Source organism: Hibiscus syriacus, unplaced genomic scaffold (assembly GCF_006381635.1).
Source record: "Hibiscus syriacus cultivar Baekdansim isolate YM2019G1 unplaced genomic scaffold, ASM638163v2 tig00110450_pilon, whole genome shotgun sequence".
NCBI classification, from domain to species: Eukaryota; Viridiplantae; Streptophyta; class Magnoliopsida; order Malvales; family Malvaceae; genus Hibiscus; species Hibiscus syriacus.
In genome coordinates, this window is record NW_024062743.1 from 1,446,655 (window position 1) to 1,472,770 (window position 26,116).

Consider the following 26,116-nt stretch of genomic DNA (forward strand, 5'->3'; position numbering starts at 1 on the left):
ACAGATTCTATAAAGTAGGAGATACAATCCATTATCCAAATTCAAAAACACGAACACTATGATATTAGTATGGACAATCCTGGTCCAAGTATTGCCCAACTTGCTAAATAAAATAGGTCATAGATTCAAACCTCCGGTGCGTAAATAAATTACTCATCTTTGCACAGAGGCCTAAACGCCTTCGGCTCTATGAACCAAACATGATTGATAGAGGCAACCCAACCCAACACAAGGACAATATCAATTCTATTATCTAGCTTTCATCTCTGATGTTTTTCATCTCTGCCATTCTGACAGACAACAAAATCAAAAACCCAATTCATAAAATTGCCACAAAGCCAGTAATAATGTAAACAAACACCAACGGATGTCAGAAAAATGGTTTAACGTTTCAGTATATTTGAATAAACACAGAGAACATCATAAAATCTCAATTGTCTGCAACATACTGGGGGAATTCTTCAACACGAGATAACAATGGAGTCTATAAACACTTTCTTGCAAGGGCTCGAACTTTTGTGTCGAAATGCGATGAAGTAATCCGGGAACCAGGCAGGTAGAGTGGATTTAGAAGGATCTGCACATTGCCAATATTTTAGTGACTGGAAATCAGTCCAAATACGCAAGATGCACAAAAAATTTACAGCAAAAGAATTAGGTGTTAATCTTGTACTTGAATGAAGTTTGGAATAAGCTTTAAATATTAAGGGTGCAGCACACAAATGGTCCTCTGACTATAGGGTATTATTTTGTTGAGTCCTCTAACTAATGAAAGTTACACAATGGTCCTTCGACTATAGGGTGTTGATTTGTTGAGTCCCCAACAAATAAAAAATACAAAATGGTCACTCAACTACTCATATGTTCCAAACTCGTCATTTTTTGTTAAAAAATTGTCGATTGTCTGAGCTAGATATTAACATGTTGACTAGGATATGATAAAATTTGATCTCATAACCGTTTCGACTATATAGTCGTTTGAGATTTTGAGATCAGATTTTTACCATATCCCAGTCATCAAGTTTACATCCAGCTCACACTACCGTCAATTTTTAAGAGAAAATGTCGAGTTTGGAAATATATGAATAGTCCGATGACCATTTTGTAACTTTTAATTGTCAGAGGACTCAACAAAACAACACCCTATAATCGAAGAACTATTTTGTAACTTTCAATAGTCATGGGACTCAACAAAACAATACCCTATAGTCGGGGGACCATTTGTGTACTTTACCCAAAAATTAAATCCTCTTTTTTAATTTAAAAATCCCAGTTTAATAATACATGCAATCATGCCATTATTATTAACTAAGCATACATGATGGTATGATGAGCCAATTTTGACAAAAATACTAACGTTATCAACAATAGAACTGGAGATCTTTTAATCAAATAAAGTAAAAGGATTTAACTCATAATTTTTTAAAGTGTAGGGGCTTAATGTCAAACATTGCTACAGAACAATCACTGGCAGCATATTTTGACCCAAAAGTTGCAGAAGGTGTTTTCCAGATCCATACATATACAACACGAGTATGCTCAGTAATCAAAAGATTATATGTCGAACATGGACAATTTAAGAAAAAAAGATGAATCAGACAACCCAACTGGAAAGTCCCCAAGAAAAAATAAAGATGATTTAAAGCGGGAAATCAGCATATAGAGTGGATTAAGAAGGATCTGCCCATTACCAAGATTTAAAAGTAGAAGAATCAGTCAAAACGTGAAAGAAATGAGGACTTTGTCACAAAAATTACGATAGAAAAACAATGTTACCTGACTCAAGTGTTAGATACATCATACATGTGCATGTACTGTATGAATATGCTCAATTTTTTTACAAGTTTTTTTTTTTTGATAGAAAATTAGACCTCATTAAAAAACCCCTTCATACCCTCGATGTTGCAACAATAACATGAAGGACATTGGAAGGAGGAAAAGAGTGCCTATGAATTTTATTAATCAGAACAATAATACACAGCCAGTACCAAACATCCTACTGATACTACATAAAACTGAAAAGAAACACCCCACAGAAAACAAACATTTCCCTACACCTTAACAAACCAAAAACATAACCTAATAATCAATCAATACCATCTTTAGCTAACTTGTCCGATTCCCAATTAGTAGCTCTCAGGACATGCCTTGAAATAATATCTTGTCCTTCCATACGAGAAGCTATATCTTTCGCCAAGGACTGAAACATAGGGGTGCATAAATCCAGATTTTTAATCCATTTCAGTGTTGTACTAGAATCCGATTCTATAATAACCCTCTGACTTAGGGTAGATCCCAATTCTTCAAGAAGAATCAACCCTCTCTTAATGGCCAATAGTTTTGCCAGTATAGGAGGCCCGCCCCCAACCCTTTCTGAAAACAGCTCGATCAACATACCTCTACTGTCCCTAATTAGTCCATCTATTCCTCATTTATCCCATCCCCTCACCATCGCACCATCTACATTAAGCTTAAAGAAACCATCCGGAGGAGGAACCCACCACGTTGAAGGAGAACAACCCTTTTTCTGTCTTCCCACTGAATCAACTAATTTTAAATCTCCCACTAAGGAGTCAAACGGGATATGCACATCCTTAAATCTAGAACCAAACCAAGTAGATGTTCTAAATCGAACAAGAAAGAAAAACAATGTTGCATCCGCCTTCCCTTTTTGAAAAATTACCTCGTTCCTGCATTTCCAAACCGTCCACATCACCGCCCTTGGAATGGATTTCCAAATAATGGATTTCAAAAGTAAGTCATCCCACAAAATGATGAAATCAATCATATTCTTTGGAACCACAAAGGAAACATTCCAAAAATTCAAAAATCTAGACCACAGACCCCATAATACCTCACAATGCAAAAAAAAATGTGAAACCGTTTCTCTATATCTACGACACATCGAACATAAGGGCTCTCAATCCCAGCCACTCCTCGCTTCAACAATTCCTCCTTAACCGCCACTCTTTGGTGTGCAACTTGCCAAACAAAAGTCTCCACACGGGGGTGTAACCCTTACCTAAATATGCCTTTCCCAAGTACCATTCCCCTCATTAGCAGCCTGGTCAAAAAAATTCTTGATGCAAGATTTAGCTAAATAACAGCCCTCTCCATTCCCTACCCATATCCAGCAGTCTTCTTCATAAGGAGACAAATTGATATTATTCAACGACAAGATAAGCTGTAACCATTATTCATCCTCCCAATCCACCAAGTTCCTTCTCATTTGAATATCCCACACCAAACCCAAAGCATTATTCACCTTGAACTCTACAACTTTACCCCCTTTATTATTCGAGAGAGCAAAAAGCCTCAAAAACTGATCTTTAAGGGGAATTACTCCCAACCAAACATCATGCCAAAACTCCACTGATTCTTCATTTCCCGTTCTCAAATGCAAATTTTTCCTTAGACAATCCCCAAATCCATCACAAGAAAAGAAATTTTTAACTTCTTTCCAAATCCAAGAGGCACGTGCTATCCAAGAATTCCCAATCATATTGGAGTTCGAATCCAAATTATACACACAACACACCACTCTTTTCCACCAAGAAACCTTTTCTATAGCAAATTTCCATACCCATTTCCCCAGAAGGGCCCTTTCAAAAGTAACAAATTCGGAATCCCTAGACCCCCAACCTCTTAGGCTTACACACCAAATTCCAATTCACCCAATGAATGTTCCTTTTTCCTGTCGATTCCCCCAAAAAAAAGGATGCCATGATAGAATTTAATTTATTCAACACAGAACAAGGCATTCGAAAGATAGAAAGAAAATAAATGGGGAGGGACAACATTGATTTTACCAACACCACCCTGCCATCCATAAAGAATTTGCCTTCCATCCAGTCAACTTGTTGTGAAATCTCTATACAACTGGCTCCCACAAGGAAATCGAATTTCTCTTGGTCCCCAAGGGTAAGCCTAAATACTCCGATGGAAAATATCCCACTGAACAACCAATTTCCTTAGCCCAAGAAACTACCACCTCCTCCTCAACATTAATTCCAAACAATCTGCTCTTAGCTAGATTTAACTTCAATCCCGCCAACAATTCAAAAATTAGAAGAACCCTTCTAACATTCAGCAAATCACAAATAGAGGCCTTGCTAAAAATTATAAGATCATCCGCAAATTGCAAATGCGACAGCTTGAAGGAACGATCATGAACACCTAACTCAAGACCCAAAAACATTCCCTTGTCCACTGCTTTAACTAACAAGTGTAACAATTCGGCCCCCAAATTAAACAACATAGGAGAAAGCGAACAGTCCTGTCTTAATCCTCTTGCAGTGTGAATTTTCTCCGTAGGTGTCCCATTCACTAAAACCGAAATGGAAGCTGTTGACATACATTGATAAATCCATGAACGCCATTTATCACCAAACCTCATTTTACCCATTATTTTCATCAAGATCAACCAATCCACCGAATCATAGGCTCTCTTAAAATCCACCTTAAAGGCTGCACCCTTCAATCCTTTCTTCCTCCACAAATCAATTCCTTCATTTGCAATAAACGAACAATCCATTATGTGTCTCCCCGGAATAAAAGCAAATTGTGACGGACTTATTATCTCATTGATGCACAAACTCAGACTTCTAGCTAAAGACCTTTGAAAGGATTTTATATAACCCTCCAACGAGGCTAATTGGCCTAAAATCTTCTAGCCCCTCCGAATTAGCCTTCTTAGGTATAAGAGAGATGAAAGAATGATTCACTTCCAAATTCCACTCCTTCCCCTCATAAAACTCCTTAAAAACATGATATTTTCTTTTAAATTTGGCCAGAATTTCTTGAAAAACCCTAAATTCAGCCCATCAGGGCCAGGAGCTTTATTGTTATCCGAATGAGCAATTGTTGCCCATATTTCCTCTTCAGAAAATGGCTTCTCAAGAGCCCTACTATGCTCTTTCGAAAGTTTCAAAAACTCCAAATCCAATTCCTCAACCTCCAATGTATTCTTATGGTTAACTCTTTAAAGAACTCCACCACCGAAGCTTTAATTAAGCTAGGATCAGAGGTAACTTCATTACCCACCTTGAGGGACTTAATACAGTTCCTCCTCCTCTAGCTCCAGCACTTTGATGAAAGAATCTTGTGTTCTTGTCTCCTTCTAAACTCTACTTCAACCTTCACTTTTGAAACCAAATTGATTCTTCTTTCTTATAAAGGTCCCACAATTCTTTTTTTGCTTCAACTAATGAATTCATTGACACCGTGGAAAGACCTTGTTGCGTAGCCAATTCCCTCTCCTGAATTTCTTCCTCCAACCTACTGATTTTTCCTGGCAGCTCAAGATAACCCTTCCTCGACCATCTCTTTATCGCATCCTTCACCCCTTTTAGCACACTGGAAATGGACTTCCTCTTTTCTTCTTTACAGAGATTAACCAACTCCCCCTCCATCATCTCACCAAACCCATCCTCCTCCAAAACATAATTAAACATCATGAACGGTTTAGGACCCCAATTACATTCACTATTCTCCAACATAATCAAATTATGATCAGAAACAGGCCTTGACTGTTGTATTTGGTTTATCTTGAGAAATAAAGTTAGGAACCTCTGATCTACCAAGAAACGATCCAACCTTACATACATCGGGACTTCCCTATTATTACACCATGTAAATCGACCTCCAGACAAAGCAAATCAATCAAATTAGCTTTACTCACAAAATCTCTGAAAATATTCATTGATATCAAATTCACAGCACCTCCATCTTTCTCTTCTTGAGACAAAACAGTATTGAAATCTCCTCCTAAACACACTGGGCAATCAATATTTTCCAAAAAGAATAATAACTTCCTAAAAAACAGCTCCTTTTCCGCATCCACGCTCGGACCATACACATTAACGAAACAACAAATCCCTGAAATTCCTTCCATAATTCCCTTTATTGCCACAAATCTCCTATGAATAACTTCCTTCCTTCACAACAAACTCCTCATTCCACAAGGTTATTAATCCACCAGCAGAACCTTCAGCAAGAACTACTGCCGAACCACTCAGAATTTTTCCTCCCATTTTTTTTTACAAGTTTTTAAACATTGAAGGATTATATCTCGCATCCAAATCTGAAAACAAGTGCCAGACATGAATAGTTCAAGGAAAATGAAAATTTCAGGTAATGTAAGTATAGTATGAAACAAGAAAATTCCATATGATGCTAATAGAAAAAGGCATTAAAATGGAAAAAGATACACAGGAAATCTTTAGAGCAGTTTACTATGAAAAATATACAAGACTTTTATAAACCTTTCCAAGTAAATATGAAGCAGCCTTCGGAATCTTGTAGTGCAAGTTTGAATTGTGTTATTAACAGATGTCCACAAAATGAAAACCGAGATTGTATCAAAGAAATTAACACATCCGAACAACTAAAGCATTACAACAGAAAACAAACAGTACACCAAGAAGAATGAAAAAAGAATCAACGAAGACCTAAAGGAAATTAACTGTCAAAATGAAAAGTATTCCGAAATTTTCCAAGAGAAAGGGGTTAACAGGAGAAATGGGAGAAGTAATTACCTTTATATAAAGCTCATGAACCTCTTGGAAAAAGCTCTTGATTCCATCTTCATTACGAGAGTCATGAAGTAGCATAAATCGTGTATGTATGATTAAGTCAAGGAAATCATAAATCAGAACTAGCAACAGGAAAACCGAAAGGTATATGTAACATAAATGCTACACTCAAGCTTTGAACTGCAAAAACAAGTGGTTGGGAACAATGGTGTTACATTCACAGATTAAGGATCGAGTCACCAGACGATCCGTAAGGAAATCTACTTCAATTGAGGGGGCTTTCCCCTTGTTACGATTCCTGCCACGAGAGTTGCTTATGATGAACAGGTGGGACTCATCGAAGGGAGCTTCCAATCTTAGTCTCGTTAGAAAATAGTCTTAGAACTATGTAATTAACTTCTCACTTAATCTTTATTGTCACCAATCAGCCTCTTTAAATAGAGGTTACATAGGTTTACTTGTTTAGATAAAAGACTTAAACTAAGGAAATTAAAAATAAGAATTCCATATATAGAAAGAACTCCTAATGCAATAAAGATGCTTGCAAAAGTAAAATATTATCTTATTTTCTAAAAATAATAATTAATGCAAATCAAAGCCCATCCTTGATTTCGCACGTCCTTTGCCTCCCATATGTCTTGCTGACAAAGGCATTCGCAATAAATGAGGATGGTGGTAAAGATGATAGAGTATGAGAACAGTATCGATTGTCTCATTACTGATAGGTAGTAAAACAATGATAACTCTTGATGCTAACATACTGCTTCAGCATGTCGAGTCCAACAACGGCATATTGAAACCTATGTCGCTAAAACTTGGGAGTGATTGATACGCTGTGTCTGACATGGATATGTCTAATTTTTTTTCAAAGTTTTCTATGCATTTGAAGGGTTCCCTGTACTAATGTCCAAATATGTGTCAAACATGGGTACGTCAAGAAATGAATAGTTGGAATAACATAAACCGAAACTACACCAACGAAAAGGAAAACCATAAAACTATATGATAAGAAAACAATCTATCTAAATGATTCATGTATAGTATAAATAACCACGTGACAAAGTTTACACAGCTCAACAATGGTGACAGACCAGCATGCGCTCAATGAGTGACAAAACAAAGCAACATTGTAGGAGCTTAGTTTTAAAAGGCACTAGGTTCACCGAGGCGCAAAGGGTCCCTGGAGCCAGGGCGCAAGGTGCAAGGCAAAGGCACGCACACCTTTCGTAGGCTAGGAGCACCTTTTATGCTAAAAAGTTTAAAAATTAATTCTAGAGTACATTCACACCCATTACCCACTGGATCACTCCAAAAGCACTTAATCTCCTCTCAACACCCCTTTTTTCACCATTGCTTGTCCCCTCCTTAAGAATCAAGACTCATTTCTATAATTCACAAGTCCTTAGTTTTCAAAGTATTTCAACACATAGTTAGGGTTATCCTAATTGTTTTAATATTTAAAACCATTATTTTATTTATTTTTAAATGATATAAATTAATTTTATTATCAATTTAAAATCTTCAACTATTATAAAAATCAACTTTTATATTTAATAAAAATTTATTAAATAAAATTATTAAATTTAATATTTTACTATTATAAAATTAATTATATATATATTATTAAATTAATTAATTAAAAAAATAAAAATATTATAAAAACAGTCCCTTTGAATAAACGCAGGTAACAGTGGAAGAAGCAAATTTTAGAATAGTCAAGATACAAAACTAGAGGATATTTTAAGAGTAGTTAAACACTATGCTTCAAATTCAACAATCATCAATGGCCAATAGTTTTATGAGGCTGCTCATTTCAATGGTGAATTACTTTCCCTTATTTTGATTCATGAGAATCATCACAAAATCAGACATTGGATTTACGATCAACATATTAGTTTTAGGGTTATATGCTATGACATATGTAAGTCAGTTCTATATGTATAAAGGATATGACCAGCTGTTACATACACCGATACCATCAAATCATTGAACTTGTCAATTGCTTTCAAGAACCTGCAACCAAAATGCAAATAAAATTTATTAAGTTATTGGAAGGTAGAAATGTAACTAACTATAGCAAAACAATTTCCCCAAGATAAGCTAAAATGGATGTATCTCGGAAAATAGAACCAACATCGCACTAGTGGTCCATGCAAGATCTTGAACAATATCCAGAGCGGCATGTAATATGAATTGATGCAGCTGAGCAGCATCTTCTCTCTGCATAGAGCAATGCAGTCAAAAAGGCAGAAAAAAAATAGTATCTTCTCACTCAAGGCCAAAAAGATACAAGCATAACAAACAAGTATTGTACAAGGTAAAAAGATCTCACAAGATTTGACCACACCTGATCATATTAAAAAAGTGGAAGAAAGATGAAACAAATAAAAATAAAAATTCGGTCCAATTTTTATCTCGCTTGGCATGTCTTGGTAAACATAGGAAGTTAAGGATTGCTCCAAGCAGTTCTGATAGTGATTGCTCGGAGGGTGAAGTCTCTGTTAGTTTTCACGATAGAGTGTATACAAGGGTGAATAGGGATTTGGTCAGGGATTCTTTGGATCAAGACAGTGTAACTTCGGAGTATAACACCCGCAGTTATAGCTAGAAATGAAGCCGCTGCCACCAGGGAGGTTTGTGATATGTTGAGGATTTCTTTTAAAGGGGGCAACATGTACTGGAAGAAGAGATTATGAAGATGGTGTTGAAAGGGTCTTCAACGGGTTCTTGAGTATTGCTGTCTGGTTGATAAGGTTATTCCATTGTTCAATTTTATGTCTCATCTAAAGATGATTTCCTGGAATGTTAGGGGGCTTGGGAAAAAGGAGAAAATCCGAGCAGTAGGTAGATTAGTTAGTAGTTGTAAACTGATCATTGTGCTTCTACAGGAATGTGAATTATTGAGGAAGATGGGGGGTACTTTGCTGAAAGGCAAAAGCATTCAGCCAGCTGTTGGATCTGCAGGTGGCTTAATATGTCTGTGGAATGAAAGTTTTTTTGAAGTCAGCAGGGAACATATTCATAAGAGATTCATTGCATTATCAGGGAGGTTTAAGGCGTTAAGTTTTGACTGCGTGATTATTAATGTGTATGGTCCAGCGGTAGAGGTTGATAAGGAGGAGTTTTTCAGAGAATTGATGTGTTTTGTACAAAGTTTGCAATTGCCAATATGCTTAGGGGGGGACTTCAACGCGTATCTAGATCCAGAGGAAAAAATTGGAGTGGCTCAAAATTGGCATTCTATGGATCTTTTAAACTTTGTCCAAAATCTTAATCTTATGGATCTTCCGTTAGTTGGAGGGAGATTTACTTGGTGCAATAATAGGGAGTTTTCCACTTGGATAAGACTTGATCGGTTTCTAATAAGTGATACCTTCTTTCAGAAATTTCCAAAAGTAAATCATAAATTGTTGCCGAAATCCTTATCTGATCATAATCCTCTGGTGCTAGAAGAAGAAGTCAACAACTGGGGTCCTAAGCCCTTCCGTTTTTTCAACTACTTACTAGAGGAAGATGGGTTTGCTGGGGTGGTTCAGAATGTTGTTTCTAATTTAAAGATGGAGAATGCCCGAAGGGGACTGCTGAGTCTACTCCAAGGAACAAAGAAAGTGATTAAAAAGTGGCCAAGCAGTAATAAAATGGGGATTTCTGAACAGATTTCAGAACTGGAAAACAGGATTAATGATTTGGATTTGAGGTCTCAAGGTGGGGGAATTTCTGCACTAGATTGGGGTCAGCTATTGTCTTGGAGGAATGAATTGTGGGATTTGCATAGGAAGGAGGAATGTATTTGGCTTCAAAAGTCACGACTTAAGTGGATAAAGGATGGGGATAGAAATATCAGATTTTATCACCTATGTGCTCTTAATAGGAACAGAGTGAATGCCATTTCATCATTGAAAGTGGCTGGGGAAGTTATTGCTGTTCCGAGTCAGATTAGAACAGCTATCTTAGATTATTTTAAACTCAATTACAATGCGAAAACAGCTCTGGAGGTAGATGAAATCAATCTGAATTTCGCCAAATTGACTGATGAACAAAAGGATGGTTTAGAGGTTGAATTTTCTGAACAAGAAGTGTGGGAAGCTGTCTTTTACTCGGACAGTGCCAAGGCACCTGGTCCGGATGGGTATACTATGGGTTTTTTTAAAAAATTCGGGCCTATATTGAAGGATCATATCATGAAATTTGTTCAAGATTTTCACAGAGGAAGAAAATGGGAAAATGGAGTTAATCACTCTTTTATTACTCTAATCCCCAAGAAAGTGAATCCAAAGGGCATTGAATACTTCAGACCCATTAGTCTTGTTGGCAGCCTATACAAAATTATTTCCAAAGTGCTTTCGAAAAGGCTTGTTTCGGTTATTAATGGCTTAGTAAGCCCTTCGCAGTTTGCATTTATTCCGGGTAGACTGTGCTCTTTTGGCAAATGAGGGCATTGACTATTGGAGGAAACTAGGGAGGAAAGGAGTTGTTTTCAAAGTTGATTTCCGTAGGGCTTATGATTCGGTTGAATGGCCTATCTTATTGAGAGTATTGAAGGTTATGGGTTTTGGGGAAAATGGATTTCATGAATTGAATGTTGTGTTTCTTCAGCCTCAATTTCGATGTTAGTGAATGGTTCTCCTACTGAGGAATTCCACATTAGTAAAGGGTTGAGACAATGTTGCAGTCTGTCCCCTCTCCTGTTCAATATAGTTGGGGAACTTTTAAACCTAATGTTGAACAAGGCTGATGAACTAGGTCTTTTCCAAGGGTTTAGCATTGGTAGGGTTGATAATTCCTTCCATTTGACACATTTGTAGTTTGCAGATTTAATCATTTTCTGCAGATTTTAAATATTAGGAGAGTTTTGAGGGTTTTCGGTGTTATGTCAGGGCTGCATTTAAACCTAAGAGCACTTTATTTGGCGTTAATATAGAAGTTGAACGATAAAAGATTGGGCTAAGAAAGCGGGCTGTGGAGTGGGGTCTTTTCCAATGTCTTATCTTGGTTTACCAATTGGTACAAGGAAGAACTCAGAGGGTATGTGGGATCCTGTAATCCAGAATTTTAATAAGAGACTTACAGGTTGGAAAGCTAAATCGTTGTCGTTGGCGAGAAGACTTGTATTGGTTAAATCTGTCTTGTCCTCCTTGCCCCTTTTTTTCTCTTTATTTTCAAAATTCCACTCAAAGTGACTCAGAAGTTGAACTCTTTGAAGGCTAACTTCCTTTGGGGAGAAGACCATGATAAGAAACGAATTCACTGGGTGAATTGGAAATCGGTTTGTCAACCTTTCGAAGAGGGAGGTTTGGGAATCCTTGATCTAAGTTTGTTAAATAGAGTCATGCTTAGGAAATGGGTTTGGAAATTTGCTAATGAAAAATATAGTCAGTGGAAAAAGTTGATCTGCTGTAAAAACAACGTTAGTAACCTGTCTCTTTTGATTTCTAAGGCTGCATCACCTTTTGATTCTTGGATATGGAGAGGTATCCTGAATAACTATGTGAAAAATGATCAGATTGGAGACTGTTTGAGAGATAATTCAAAGATCCAAGTGGGAAATGGTAGGTCGATAGCTTTCTGGACTGATGTTTGGGTTGCTGATTTGTCATTAAAAAATCAATTCCCCAGAATTTTTACTTTGTCGACTAATAAATGGGGGAAGGTATCTGAGTTTGGTGGGTTTGATATATTCAACTAAGAAGAAATTTATGTGATTGGGAATTGGACCAGTGGATCGCTTTAATGTCGTTGATTGACAATATAACGTTGTCCGGTTCTGTGGATGATTTTCTGGTTGGTCAGAAAAGGGGGATGGTATGTTCTCGGTCAAGTCTTGTAGATTGACATTATATGGCAGTTCTGAACGGAGTTTTGAGTGGAATAAGTTGATTTGGGCTGGATTGGCCCCTCCTAGAGTTCAAACTTTTTTGTGGTAGATTTGTCATCGTAAATTAGCAGTTAGAGTGGAGTTGAAGAAAAGAGGGATTCCTTTGGTGGATGTGCTTTGTCCCTTATGCCATTCCCATGAAGAAACCGTAGATCACCTGTTCTTATCGTGTTCTGTTGCTAGGGAGATGTGGAACAATTTTCTAAGGTTATGGGATATCTCTTCTGTGTTGTCGCAAGATCCATCTTCCCTTCTTTGCTCGTGGTCGAACCTTAGGTAGAATTCTCCTATTTGGAGGTTCATACCGGCTGTTGTTTTCTGGTCAATTTGGAAGGGAAGGAATCTGGTTGTATTTGAAAATGGGAATTTTGACAGCTCTATTATGTACTTTATCATTAGATTTAGGTTGGCTAAATGGCATTTAGCTGAATACCCTACTTTGCGAATTCAGACAGGCCTACTAGTAGGGGATCCTTCGCAGGCAATAAAATTCATAATTCTTCTATTCCAAAGAAGGTTATTGGCTGGACTCCTCCTCCAACGGATGTGTTTAAACTCAATGTCGATGGGGGCAGTTAGTGGAGATGGGATGCAAGGTGGAATTGGAGGTATTTTGAGATATTCTTACAGTTGTTCATTAGCCTTTTTCTCTACTGCAATAGGGCCTGGTCTTCCTACTTTGGCAGAACTGGAAGCTATTAAGGAAGGAATTGATTTCTTCTATTCTTCTGATTGGGCTAACGGAAGACTTATTACAGAGTGATTGCAAAAATGCAGTGGAATGGATTCTAAAGCAGCAATCTGCCCCTATTTTTTTCAGTGATCTGGTGGAGGAAATCGGGGATTTAATTACTGCTAAGGGCTTTGTTCTTAGATGGATTCCTAGGAGTTGTAATATGGAGGCTGACAGGTTAGCTAAGCAGGGGATCAGTTGAGTGTAGCAGGCTTATTGTTGTAATGTTTTGGGATTTTTCTTCGGGTTCTGTATAGGCTCAAATCTTGTAATAGTTTTTCTATTTTGGTAACAGGACTAACCATCAAAAGCTGCCGACCTAGCTTAGTCGGTTTAGCCTAAGTTAGTGTTATTGTTTTTGGATTTGTTATGGGTGTTGTATGGTTTTCTGTTTTAGATGGGGGTGTTGTCCTGGATGTATCTTATGTATTTTATGTTGTTGAATGAAATCCTAAGGCACTCTTTTCCTCCTTCCAATGATTAAGGAGCTTTCTTACAAGCTCCATTAATTAATAAGGGGTTTTTAATGAGGCCTTCAATTCTTATCCAAAAAAAAACTAGTTATGCCGCAAAAGTAACTAGATGATGTAATGAAATACTTCTGAATAACTAACTTGATACTAATAATTTTGATCAACTTAATGTAATTTTAGACAAAGAAAATTTGAAATGCCATTAAAATGTAAATGATCCTTCTTCATAAGACAAGCATGGATTATGTAACTGAAAAAGAAAGATCTAAATGCCCAAGAAAGAAAACAAAACAATTCTAGCCACTAGCACATCTTGCACAGTGAAAACAATAGAAATCATGCATCATATTTTTGGGTTTCCAGATATGCATAAAATAGAATTCATTATAAGAAATATATGTACAAAGAAAATAATAAACATCATACTTTAGCAAGAGACCCCACTTCAGCTTCATATATTGGGATATCATTTCGGCTCACAATGATAAAGCAAGCTGTACTTGTCATCCTTGCGTTATGGGAATATCAACTCCGGTTGACAGAACTCTAACATCAAAAGAGAGAAAAATGTAGGTGGTTAGGTTATATGGCACATAAAAGTGTAATACATGCAGAAAAGTGCACCAAATCACACACACAAACAGTAATTGAGTAAACAGAAGTTTAAATCGCACGGTTCCAGGAAAGGAGAATAAAAGAAGTGAAATAGAAAATAAAATCCTGACTGTAGCATACATGCTCCAAAGGCAAAGGGCTAGTTGACACAGTTTCTCAAACAGCATAGAGCATTTGGAAAGTTAAGAGTTTTGATTACAATTTTAAATCAATAAGGTTCTGCAGGTTATAAAAAAAAAGGTCATAGCTTCTACCAGTCTAAAGTGTACACATCCGCATTTGTGTGCAGTCTAAAGGAAAGGAAATATTCTCTGTAATTTGTTTCAGAGTTAATAGGCAAGATATCTGTTTTCTTTATTTTGAATTCCAAATGCTGTAGTAAAGCACAGTTGTACCAACAATCCAGTCTTTAAATGAAATTTAAGAAATATAGAAGAGTACATATTACATGATATAGACATAGATCAGTAAGATGGTTTGAAAGTAAAGAAAAATATGAGCGTTACACTTTACTCGTAGAATAAACAAGAACATGAAACTCATATAACTAACATTTTAGTCAATTTCTATATAATTCTAATTAGAGAAGCAACTTAGAATTAGAAATGGAATATTCATCAAACCTTTGAAGTGGACAAGCTGCAACTAGATTCACATAAATCTTTAACTATTGGGATATAACACTTTCGGTCAACAAAATATGATACCCTAACTTGTCATTTTTCATTAAGTTCTTGTGTCTGGTGCATACACCGACATTAGTATGAGAATATAACCTTCCAAATATTTAGAAGAAATCTATAAAAATAAGTTGAGTACATCCATGAATTAGACATGTGATATTTGTCTCGAACACTCATCCATCTCTAAGTTTTACAAGACTAAGAAGAAAATGAAACACGATCACATCCATGTCTTAGACTTATCTGTCTCGAACACTTACCCATCACTAAGTTTCCCCATAAGATGCCTAAACTACAATTGTTATACAAAGAATTTTTTTTCAGTTGCAAAAAAGAGCTCTTCTGCCTCAAATTTTCTAGCTAAGTTCTTCAATTGCAAACGAAAATTCAAACAAATAAAAAAATACATCTAATATATGGTAACACAAAATCTTGACCTAGAAATGCATCTAATCTATGATAACAAAAAAAATTGCTCCAATTTATCTTCATTTCATTCTATAATTTCAAGATTTGATGTTATAATAAAACTTTTATCCTCAGACAATCCCTATGAATCTCAAACTAGAAAACCCAGTATTTAACCGAGGCAAAAGCATTACAAGGAAAAGGAGGAAAAGGAAAGAAAATAAAAAGGGTAACTGGGCTATTTGATTCATACCTCAAAATACCGAATTTGAAAGCGATGAAAAAATAAGGTTAAAGGAGAAAATAAAAATGGATTACAAATCAATATATTTGTGTGGGGGGGGGGGGGGGGGGGGAGCAAGGGAACTTGGTTCGCACTGTCTAAAGCACGGGAGAAGGTTGACATAGGGTAAATTACTTGTCTAGACATTAAACTATAAGGACAGATATATTTTAACCACTCAACTATCAATTTTGTAAATTATATAACTAAATTATTAAAATAATTGGCAAAAAGACACCAGAGGCTCTTGCACTTTTTTAAAAAATCAATGTGATCCTTTAATTAACATTTTGACGTGAAAATTCACGATTCTAATGTAACAGTTCATGGTTCTAACGTTGTAGCCCATGGTAGTCGATGATGTAGTGAATGACATAGTAGATGCTCTAAATTGATTTTTTTAGGTTTTGTTCGAGATTCAAATTATTATTTTAAGTTCAAGGAATATTTTTTAAAAAATAAAAGTTATTTCAAATTATAAATATAAAATTATTCAAATATTCAAAAAAAAATATTAAATATTAAAAATAATAAATATTAAAAATAATATACACATTAAAATACTAAAAATATTATAATTTTTTTAAAAATGAATATATGTAATAGTTTATAAAATAATTACTTATAAATTATAAAATATTAAAAATATATTTTTGAAAATATATATTATACATAACATATACATGTAACATATAGATATATCATCAATACTTATACAAAGTATTCTTACTAGATCAATCGAGAATTACAAAATTTAAATTAGTCGAGACTTATAATTTTTGCATTAGTCGAAACTTATTATGTTTTCTAATTATCTTTTTGTAAGCCTTGACTAATTTGAAAGGTAATTATATAATAAGTTTGGACATAAAGGATCATTAGAAAACATAGTAAGTTCCAATTAATCTAAAATCTATATGTCTAAACTATTTTAAATTTTTTAAGTCACGATTAATCCAGTAAGAACATTTTGTATAAGTATTGATGATATTCCTATATATTACATGTATATATCATGTATAATATATCTTTTTAAAAATATTTTTTATTTTTTTAATAATTTATAAGTTATCATTTTATAAAATATGATATATATTCAAAAAATTAATTTTTATAATAGTTGTAGTAATTTTAATATGTATATTTAATTTTTTTAGTAATTTAATTTTTATTTTTAGTATTTTATATTTAATTTTTTAAATATTTGAATAATTTTATATTTAATATTTAAAATAAATTTTACTTTAAAATTTTTAAATAAGTCTTTGAACTTTTAAAAAATAATTTAACCCTCGAACAAAACCAAAAAACCTATTTATCTTAACTATCATGTCATCCGCCAAGTTATTACTCACCGTGAATTGTCACGTCCGCATTGTGACCTCTATGTCATTAACTTGAACTACCATGTTAGCATTGTAACATCAACTATAGAAAACGTTGGTCAAATTGTCACATTAGGTTTATTTTCTGAGTTGGAGGGTCACGTTGAGAGAGAAAAAATAATGCGAGGGTCACATTAATTTTTTAAACAGTAAAAAAGCCTCTTATTCCTTTTTAACAAAATAATTTAATCAAATCATTAACGAAAATATTGGTGGGAAACTAAAAAATTAGTTTAAATATAACTCTCAACCATTTGACATTAAATGCTCAAAATCCTGGCATTCTTGGTACTCAAACTCATTATCTCAAGGAATAACAAAATTCTTTTACCACTGAGGTCACTCAATTCATGCAATGTTGCACTTAATTATAAATGATAGAATTTTGTAAATATTTTAAATTGTAGTTAAATAACATATAAAACAAAAATAGATTTAATATTTTTACACCTTTTTAAAATTTAATTTAATATATTTTTATTTCTATAAGTATATATATAATCATTGAATTATATTTTTAAAATTTAATTAATAATTTTAATAATTTTATATTTGTATGTATATATACTTCTACATATATAATTAAAGTATATTTTATTGAAACCATATTGAAAAGAAAATATTGATATCAAACCCTAACGAGAACCACACTGAAGGAAGCCATGCAAATCCTACTTATGGGTTACCGGAGGCAACGAAGGGACAACAATCGGAAAGAGCATCACTGTTGAATGTGTCATCTTCATTGGAGATATATGGTCATCATTGGCGGTGGAAGACTAGAGAATGCTGAAGAATATGAAAAATTTCAGGTGGGTACAAATAAATTTTAAGGTTGACATCATCAATAAAATAAGAAACTAACTGAAAAAAATTCAGATTTTAGTGTCTACCCTCAAATGTACGTGGCTCCGCCACTGGATAAGAAAAATCGTCAAAGTGGACTACAACACACGAGAGAGAATGAGAAAGAAGCAGGTTTGCTTTATTAACGATTATGGTTTATAAATTATCTCTATCGCGCATTGAAATTGATGGTATGATTCAAAATATTGAGCATGAACGGTTACAACAAATCTACTACAATTATGGTGTCTACGGCCATACAAGACAGAGTTGTGAGATAGAGGAGGTGATGAGGATCGCACAAGGACCGTCGATTGTAATAAATCAAAAGGTGGAGGCTACCCCAAATAATAATAATGTTTAAGAGGAGCTCTTAGGTTCATGGATGATTCTTTAGGCAAGACGAGGTGATATGAGGAACGGAACCAGGACTTGAGAGGAGAAGCAAACAATGGGATATAATAGTGACTCGAGATTTGATATTTTAATGAAGTTGAAACGGAAGAGAAAATGGGAAGACTGATGAAAGATGTTGGGATTTAAATAACAGAATAGGGATGGGAGAATCACAAAATGAGTTGATGAAAATGGGAAACAAAAAACAGTTTTCCAATTGGAGGTGGTCGCAATAAATGGAGGGCCTGTCCATAAGGATTTACAATGGTCGAGTCGGTTTGGGTCGGATTTTCAGTCTATCTTATATGATCAGAAAATTATAAATCCTTCACTTACCCGAAAAATATACAACTTGCACCCGATCCGAATCCGACCCAGTTTTTTAAGATAAAATTCAAATCCGATCCGACCCTACTCGAAATAATATATTTATTAAAAATATTATTTTTATTCAATAAAAATAGAGATTTAATTGAAAGAAAACAACATATAGAATAATATTATTGCAATTATCCCTAAATATATAAGGTAAAATTATAATTTTTTAAGGTCAGGTGGGTCGGATATTTTTCACCCTAAACCCGAACATAACCTTAAAAAAACCTGACCCAAACCCAATTTTTTTTAAATCCAACCCGATCAGGTCAGAACCCGTCGGGTTCATGTCCATGCAATCTCTTTGTCCAAGTGATGCATCACGATATGAATGTGAAAGTAGGACAACACAAGGCATAAGTTATTCTGGATGGAGAGAGGGAAGTTGGAGGAGGAAAGTATGAGAAGAATAAGGAGAAAAACTCCAAGTAGAATTGTTAAGAAAGGGGTTCTAACGAAAAAAATAAGGTTGTTAAAGCTCCCACAAAACCATAGCTTTTGGAGTGGATGCATGAGATATCAAATAAAATAGATATGACAACAAGGAAAGAGGCTTTTGAGGAAAAGGGCTTGTTAACCTTCAAGACAATGGTGATACTAGGGGCGGAATCCAAGGTTCCTAAAGTTTGGTGTACTCGACTTGAGTTGCATAAGATTAAACCATCGCCTCTATTGTTTCATACAAAGCAGAAATAATATAATAAAGAAACTCATATTTTCAAGTTGTTGCATGGCTCGAGCACCCAGTTTTCAAAGAATTACTTAAGAATAGTCGGGAGGAAAAAAATGACATCTTGACCAATATTGAGGCTTTTCAAGCTAAGGCGACAACTTGGAATATATACAAGGAAAAATGATTATGGCGAGAATCAAGGGTATTGAGAAGGCATTACAATCTAGATACTCAGATTTTTTAATGAACCTAGAAAGCCGACTTAAGGAAGAGCTAGATCTAGTGTTAGAATAAGAAGAAAACTTGTGGTTTCAAAAATGCGATAAATAACAGGTTTCCGTTTGAGACAAGAAGACCAAGTTTTCTCATACATCTATCATGTTAAGGAGGAGAAGGAAAGCAATAATGAAAAAAAAAACGAGGAAGGTGAATGAGTGACAGGTCAAGATGAGTTGAAACCACTGGTTGTGAATTTTTTCAAGAAACTTTTTAAAAGCTCACGAGTAAAAGATAAGGAATATTTGATTAAAGGCATGTTTTCAAAAATAGAACATAAGGTTGTCCAGTGTCTTTTATGTCTGGTTGATGAGGATGAAGTTATATATGTATTGTTCAACATGGATCTTTTGAAAAAATTGAGAGTAGATGGATTAAATGCTCTTTTCTTCTAAAAAAATTGGGAAGGGATAGGCCCTAGTGTATGCTTAAAAGAATTTTTTTGCGATAGAAACAGGATGAAAATCTGAACAAAACCTTGATAATGCTTATCCTTAAAGTCGAAGCACCAAAGCGAGTAACTTAATTTTAACTGATTAGTCTATGTTCTATGATATATATATATATATATATATATATATATATATATATATAGGTGATCACAAAGCTAGTGGTCTATAAGTTAAAGTCATTATTCAGTAAATGGATATCATATAGGTAGTCAAGCTATGTATCGAGAAGATCCATAACGGACAATATAATCAGAACTCAGAAAGTAATACATTCCATGAAGAAGAAAGGTGAATGAGGAGGTTGGATAACAATTAAAATAGATCTAGAGAAGGCATACGATAGATTAAAATGGTCTTTTATAGAAGATACACTTTAGGACATTGGTATTCCAGATGGTTTGAGTAAGATTGTAATGAATTCTATATTGCCAGTCTCGATTCAAGTGATTTGGAATAGGACGACAACAATGACCTTTAAATTAACTAGGGGTATTCGATAAGGGGATTCGATGTCTCCATATATTTTTGTTCTATGTATAGAAAGATCAGTTCAAGCTATTAAAAAAAGTGCACGATAAAAGGTGGAAACCCTTTAAGATCTTAAAACAAGACAAGAGTATTTTATATTTATATTTTGTTGACGATATGATTCTATTTTTCAAAACTTCTCTTGATTGGTTATAGTTTATTGGAGGAGTGTTAAACAAGTTCTTTGAGTCGTTAAGACACAAAGTTAGTTCGGAAAATCCAAAAATGTGTCATAGGGTGTGAGAGAGTAACTTAGTCGAATGGCATGTTTTAGAAAAGTCAGTGACCTGGGTAAACATTTGGGTGTACCATTGTTACACAACAAGTTTACGAAAAGAACATATCGATATCTGGTTTAAAAGGACCAAGATAGTCTAACGAGTTGAAAAGCATAATCCTTATCATTTTTTTAAAAGGAAAATGCTTATTATTAACGCGACATATCACTTTAGCGAAGGCGGTTCTTTCAGCCATTTCCACGTACATGATGCAGGGAACAATTATTCCTAAAGGGGTATGTAATAAGTTGAAAGAATAATTAGAGGATTCATATGGGAAAATATAAGGATAAACAGACAACACATAAAGTTAAGTGGGGTACACTGTGTAAACTCCTAATATGTGGGGTACTTCGTGGGGAAAATATAAGGATAAACGACAAGAAGAATCAGATACGTGGGTTATTTGATGAGAATGAGAAAAAGACTAAAACAAGGAATGAAATGTCCAAAGTAGTAGTGGCCTACTTCACGGAATTGTTTCAAGTATCTAATATTGTTCCAAGCGATAGAATTATCGATGCAAATGTAAAGGTCATCACACACGAGATGAATATGGAACTAACTAAGGAATTTACAATGGACGAGGTATTGTATGCTTTTCATGATATCAACCCTAGAAAGGCGCCCGAGATTGATGGATTATCGACAAGTTTCTTCAGACAACATTAGTCGCTTGTAGGAAATGATGTGGTACAGCTTTGTTTAGATTTCCTAAATGGTTGTAAGGATATGTCAATGGTCAACAAGACTATTCTAGTACTTATCCCTAAGGTTGAGGAGGTTAAATATGTGAAGCAAATACGTCTTATTAGCTTATTTACTGTTATTTACAAAATAGTGTCTAAAGTGTTTGTCAATAGGTTGAAGTCGATCATGGCATCTTGTATTAGCGACAATCAGGCGACATTTTTAACAGGATGACAAATTTGAGATAACATCTTGGTGGCACATGAATTAGTCCATTATCTGAATTCCTCAAAGAATGGTATTAATAAAGGAGTCGCACTTAAGTTGGATATTGAGAAAGCCTATGATAAAGTGCAATGGCCATTTCTGCGGAGTGTTGTGATAAAACTTGGATTCTATCAGATTTTTGTTGCTCTAATCATGTCGTGTGTTACTATTGTTTCGCTCGTAGCTCATTTTAAACGGATCCTTAACCAAGGAATTTACTCCAAGTAAAGGATTAGCCAAGGGGATCTGTTATCTGCATTTTTGTTCCTATTCGTGACACAAGGTTTGCCAACTTTATTCCATAGAGCTCAGTCATGGTCATGTAAAGGGTATACAAGTATCACAAAATGACCCTTGGGTTTCTCATTTACTGATTGCAAAATGGTAGTCTTGTCTTTCTTAAGAATTTGACTTTGGAGGAACAATACATCAGAGATATGCTGAATCTATATGTTTTTTCATCGGGGTAACGGATTAACTTCTCAAAAATTTTCATTACTTTAGCCCGTAAACATTGTTAGAGCATCATTTCCTAATTAAAAACATGTATACAAGAAATGGATACTCTTGAACATTACCTAGGATTACCGTTACATATAGGCAAGAACAAAACGTGAAATATTGGTTATTTATGGGATAGAGTAATGACAAGAGTAACCGGATGGACAAATAGACTATTATCCTATGGAGAAATGGAGGTATTTTGAAATCAGTAGCTCAAGCCTTACCTCAATAAGCCATGTCTTGTTACATATAGGCAAGAACAAAACGCGAAATTTTGGTTATTTATGGGATAGAGTAATGACAAGAGTAACCGAATGGAAAATAGACTATTATCCTATGGTGAAATTGAGGTATTTTGAAATTAGTAGCTCAAGCCTTACCTCAATAAGCCGTGTCTTGTTATCTACTCCTAGAGCACCTTTTGAAAGAGATTACTAAGATCATGTGTCGGTATTGGTGGACAGGGACATTGAAGAAAAGAGAATGGTCTATTATGGTGTGGACCAACATCTGTAAGCCAAAAGGGGTGGGCTGCTTAGGTTTTCGGGATTTTAAATCCTTCAATCCAGTGATGTTAGGGAAACAATTATGACGGTTAATTAAAGAACCAAATTCACTGTTTACTCATGTGTTCTGAGCTAAGTAATACCCAGATGACGATATTGTCCATGCTAAAACTAGAGACAAGAGTTCTTAAACATAGAATGATTTCTATAAGACTTTACAAGCTCTACCACCAGCATTATTATGGATAGTGGGATATAATAGCCATACGAGACTACTCTATGACAAATGGGGAGTAAAAAACTAGTGAATCGTTTCGTGTGTGGTGTGCTAAATTTGATATGCTATTTGTGTAAGTATACACATCGAAATAGTAATAAAATGATGAGTGAGTTTCGTCTCCACAAGGATTGGAGGGAAATCAAGAAAAGGTTGTGCACTTAAATTATAAACTAACTAACTAAAGATGGTATAAACAAGTGACTACAAGTGTTGTGAGTTAAATGTTGTAGCACAAAGTGAAATAAGAAATGCTGAGGTAAAATTGTATGTTGAGAAATGATAAGTAGAAGATAAGACCACAATTTGAACTCACACATATGAAACTATCAATAAGGCTAAATGTATAGGTTTATTATGGAATCTGATGTCTTACCCTCAATGAATTTTGACAATTTCCAGCTTACATGATGCTTGACAGAGTTTTCTAAGTTGTTTCTAATCTATCTCAAGTAAGAAGCCTGACAGAAATAATGCTAAAGCGATACCTCTCAACGTAAACCCTAGCAAGATACTATCGTCCAAGCCCTACTACTTTTAGTCGTTAAAACTTTATCCTTATCTATAAGGCAAGTTAGTGTTTTACTTATCAGTTCTACCTTATTGTTCATGTAGATCTAGGCTTAACTCTCTCGATATCAAGCATCAACCAAAGATAAAGGACATTTCTTAAAAGCTCTTACATATCTAAGCAATAAAATAGTGAACAAAACATTAAGGTAAATTAAAAATGCTATGACATTCATTAAAAGAAAAACATAGTCATCCAAAATAATCCCAAGCCAACTTAAGTTAGTTAATGGCTGGATAAAAAGCATCCAATATCATTTGTTTAATACAACCCATTTCAGAAATAGATGGAGGAAATAAAAGCAACAAAAAGAAGGAAGAAGACTTCCAAGCCGGGAGCTATAGTGGATCACTGTGAACCACCCTAAGTGATATTGATTCTCTCAAAGTCTAGCAGGCTTTATCCCCTTGGAGCTTCAACAATTGAGGTCACCTCGATAGAGAAGAGAAAAATGAAGAGTGGCCACCTCTCATTTTTTTTCTTATCTCACGCACTACTCTCCCGTAAATGTGGTGTCCTTTTTCTTTATATAGTGGGGGCTCCTAAGGTTTTGTTCCCTCATTCTTTATGTTTCCCTAAGGGAATATACCATTCAAGTGTTGGGGTTAGCTGGCAGGGTGTCACATATTGGCTGCCAAAATGAAATATCTTCTTCTTTTGTCTTCTAGTGCACCCATAAATGTTGTCCCTTTTGTTTTAGCGTAATCGTCCTCTCCCCTTACTTTTCCTTAAGCCACATGCACATCACGACAACAAAGCTAACCTTCCTCAAGCAACACCAATTTCAGAAAAATAAAAATTAAGGCAATGAAACACCACCATGTGTAAATGAATGTATTATATGCAGGTATATGTAATGGTATAAGCTTTTAAACAATCAATAACCTAAGTAAAAAGGCACTAAATATAGCCTTTTACGAGTTTATCACACCCCCAAACTTAAGCTATTGCTTGTCCTCAAGCAATGCATAGAGATTAACAGAAAAATGTTATGGAAAAGTTCAAGTAAAATCAATTTATGTTGTTTAAATTTCAAGCCTCAGAACTATATTGGCTTCAACAAGCTAGACGTGTCAAGGTACCAAGAACATTCCATTAGGTCAAAATCCTTTGCATATGTGTGTGCGTGAGTGTATACAGTCTATGCTAAAAAAATTAGAAATATTCCAGGCTAGTCCTTTATTTTGCTTAAGCATATCTTTTCCCATTAAATGCATATTTACTCTCATTCCCTTAAACTTGATTTAATTTGAATAATTTTTTAAGGTACTACTATGAGGGGAGTCAGCCTATCACAACTACCATCCACACTCTAGATTAATTGGAGCAAAAATTACATCCCTGAGCTAGTCAGGTAGATTCATCCCATGACTAGTTTTATTCACTCATATGCATCCAACTTCCATTTATTCAAGGGTTTCCAAGCAATGTTGTAGCATAGATTAGTGTCCCTCTACAGTTATGCCGAAGCATTTATTTGCAATTCCATATAATTCATAACATAACATAACATAACATAAGGGAGTTTTAACAATTCAATTCATTAATTATCATAATATACTATCATATGCAATAGTTCTTTCATAAAAAAATTCTAAGTTTCTTAAGTATATAAAGCATACACTCGTGTCTAAATGAATCACAAAAAATCAAGACCTAAAGTTGGTTATATCAAGCTCAACAGTCATGTACATTATGTCAATCACAACCATAAAAAAATTTCTCGTCATCGGGCATCATTAATTTATTCCAAAAAGTTAACTTAAAAGTTAACTAATGCCATAACAAACAATTTACTAACAACTATCAGATGCAAATGCCTAACTACAAACACTACCTCCCTAAACTTTAAGGAAACATTATCCTCAATGCATAAAAATATATAAAAAGAAAAAGTATTTAAACTAAACTATATGCAATGTAATTTGAAAAGAAAAATGCCTTACTTGGTGGTGGTGGAGTCTTCGTGGCCATGTTCTTGACATGTTTCTTACGAAGAGCTGTGAGGGTTGGCTCTAGTTCAGCTAGTGGGGAACTTGTTCAATATCAGAATCAACATTACCCTCAGTCAAGGAGTGTCATACACCACCAACAGTGCACTTCGGTAGGTATCTAGTCTTCCAATTGTAGTGGTGGTACATGATCAGTAATAGGGATGACATGGTCATCATCATCACTCTCAATAGAGATGGGTTCTGCTTTAGTGGCTGACACAGGAGGATCTTGCATGGGGGCTTTACCTTTGTCCTTATGCTACTCGGTCGGCTTGGAGGAGTTTTAGATGGAGCAAAAGCTTGAGAAGTCTGCTGTTGAGGGGCTGGGATATTAGTGGAAGGGGGTCGATCTCGGTGGTATAAACAATGATTCAGGGAAGGAGGGAAGTCATCAGATGCATGAAGCAGCATCTCTTAAAACTAAGCATTCATCACTTCATCACGTTGCTTCACATAAGTAAAGAAGGTATGGAGGTTGTGATTAATTTCTTCCAA

At 34.9% G+C, this 26,116-nt stretch overlaps 1 protein-coding gene across 2 annotated transcripts; it reads right to left on the bottom strand.

Annotated features, from left to right (window-relative positions):
- Positions 1-306: 306 nt before the first annotated feature.
- On the bottom strand, positions 307-15,662 carry LOC120126090 (trafficking protein particle complex subunit 2-like). 2 transcript variants are annotated; one of them, XM_039144390.1, is made up of 6 exons: positions 15,574-15,662; positions 14,059-14,160; positions 8,668-8,753; positions 8,485-8,546; positions 6,537-6,622; positions 307-577 (listed from the first exon to the last, which is right to left on the bottom strand). In XM_039144390.1, the coding sequence occupies exons 2-6, from the start codon at positions 14,119-14,121 to the stop codon at positions 485-487; spliced, it is 390 nt and encodes a 129-aa protein (XP_039000321.1). In that variant the 5' UTR covers positions 14,122-14,160; positions 15,574-15,662; the 3' UTR covers positions 307-484. The 2 variants fall into 2 exon arrangements, with proteins under 2 accessions (XP_039000321.1, XP_039000320.1); XM_039144389.1 differs by having other exon boundaries at positions 14,041-14,160.
- Between the last annotated feature and the right edge of the window lie 10,454 nt (positions 15,663-26,116).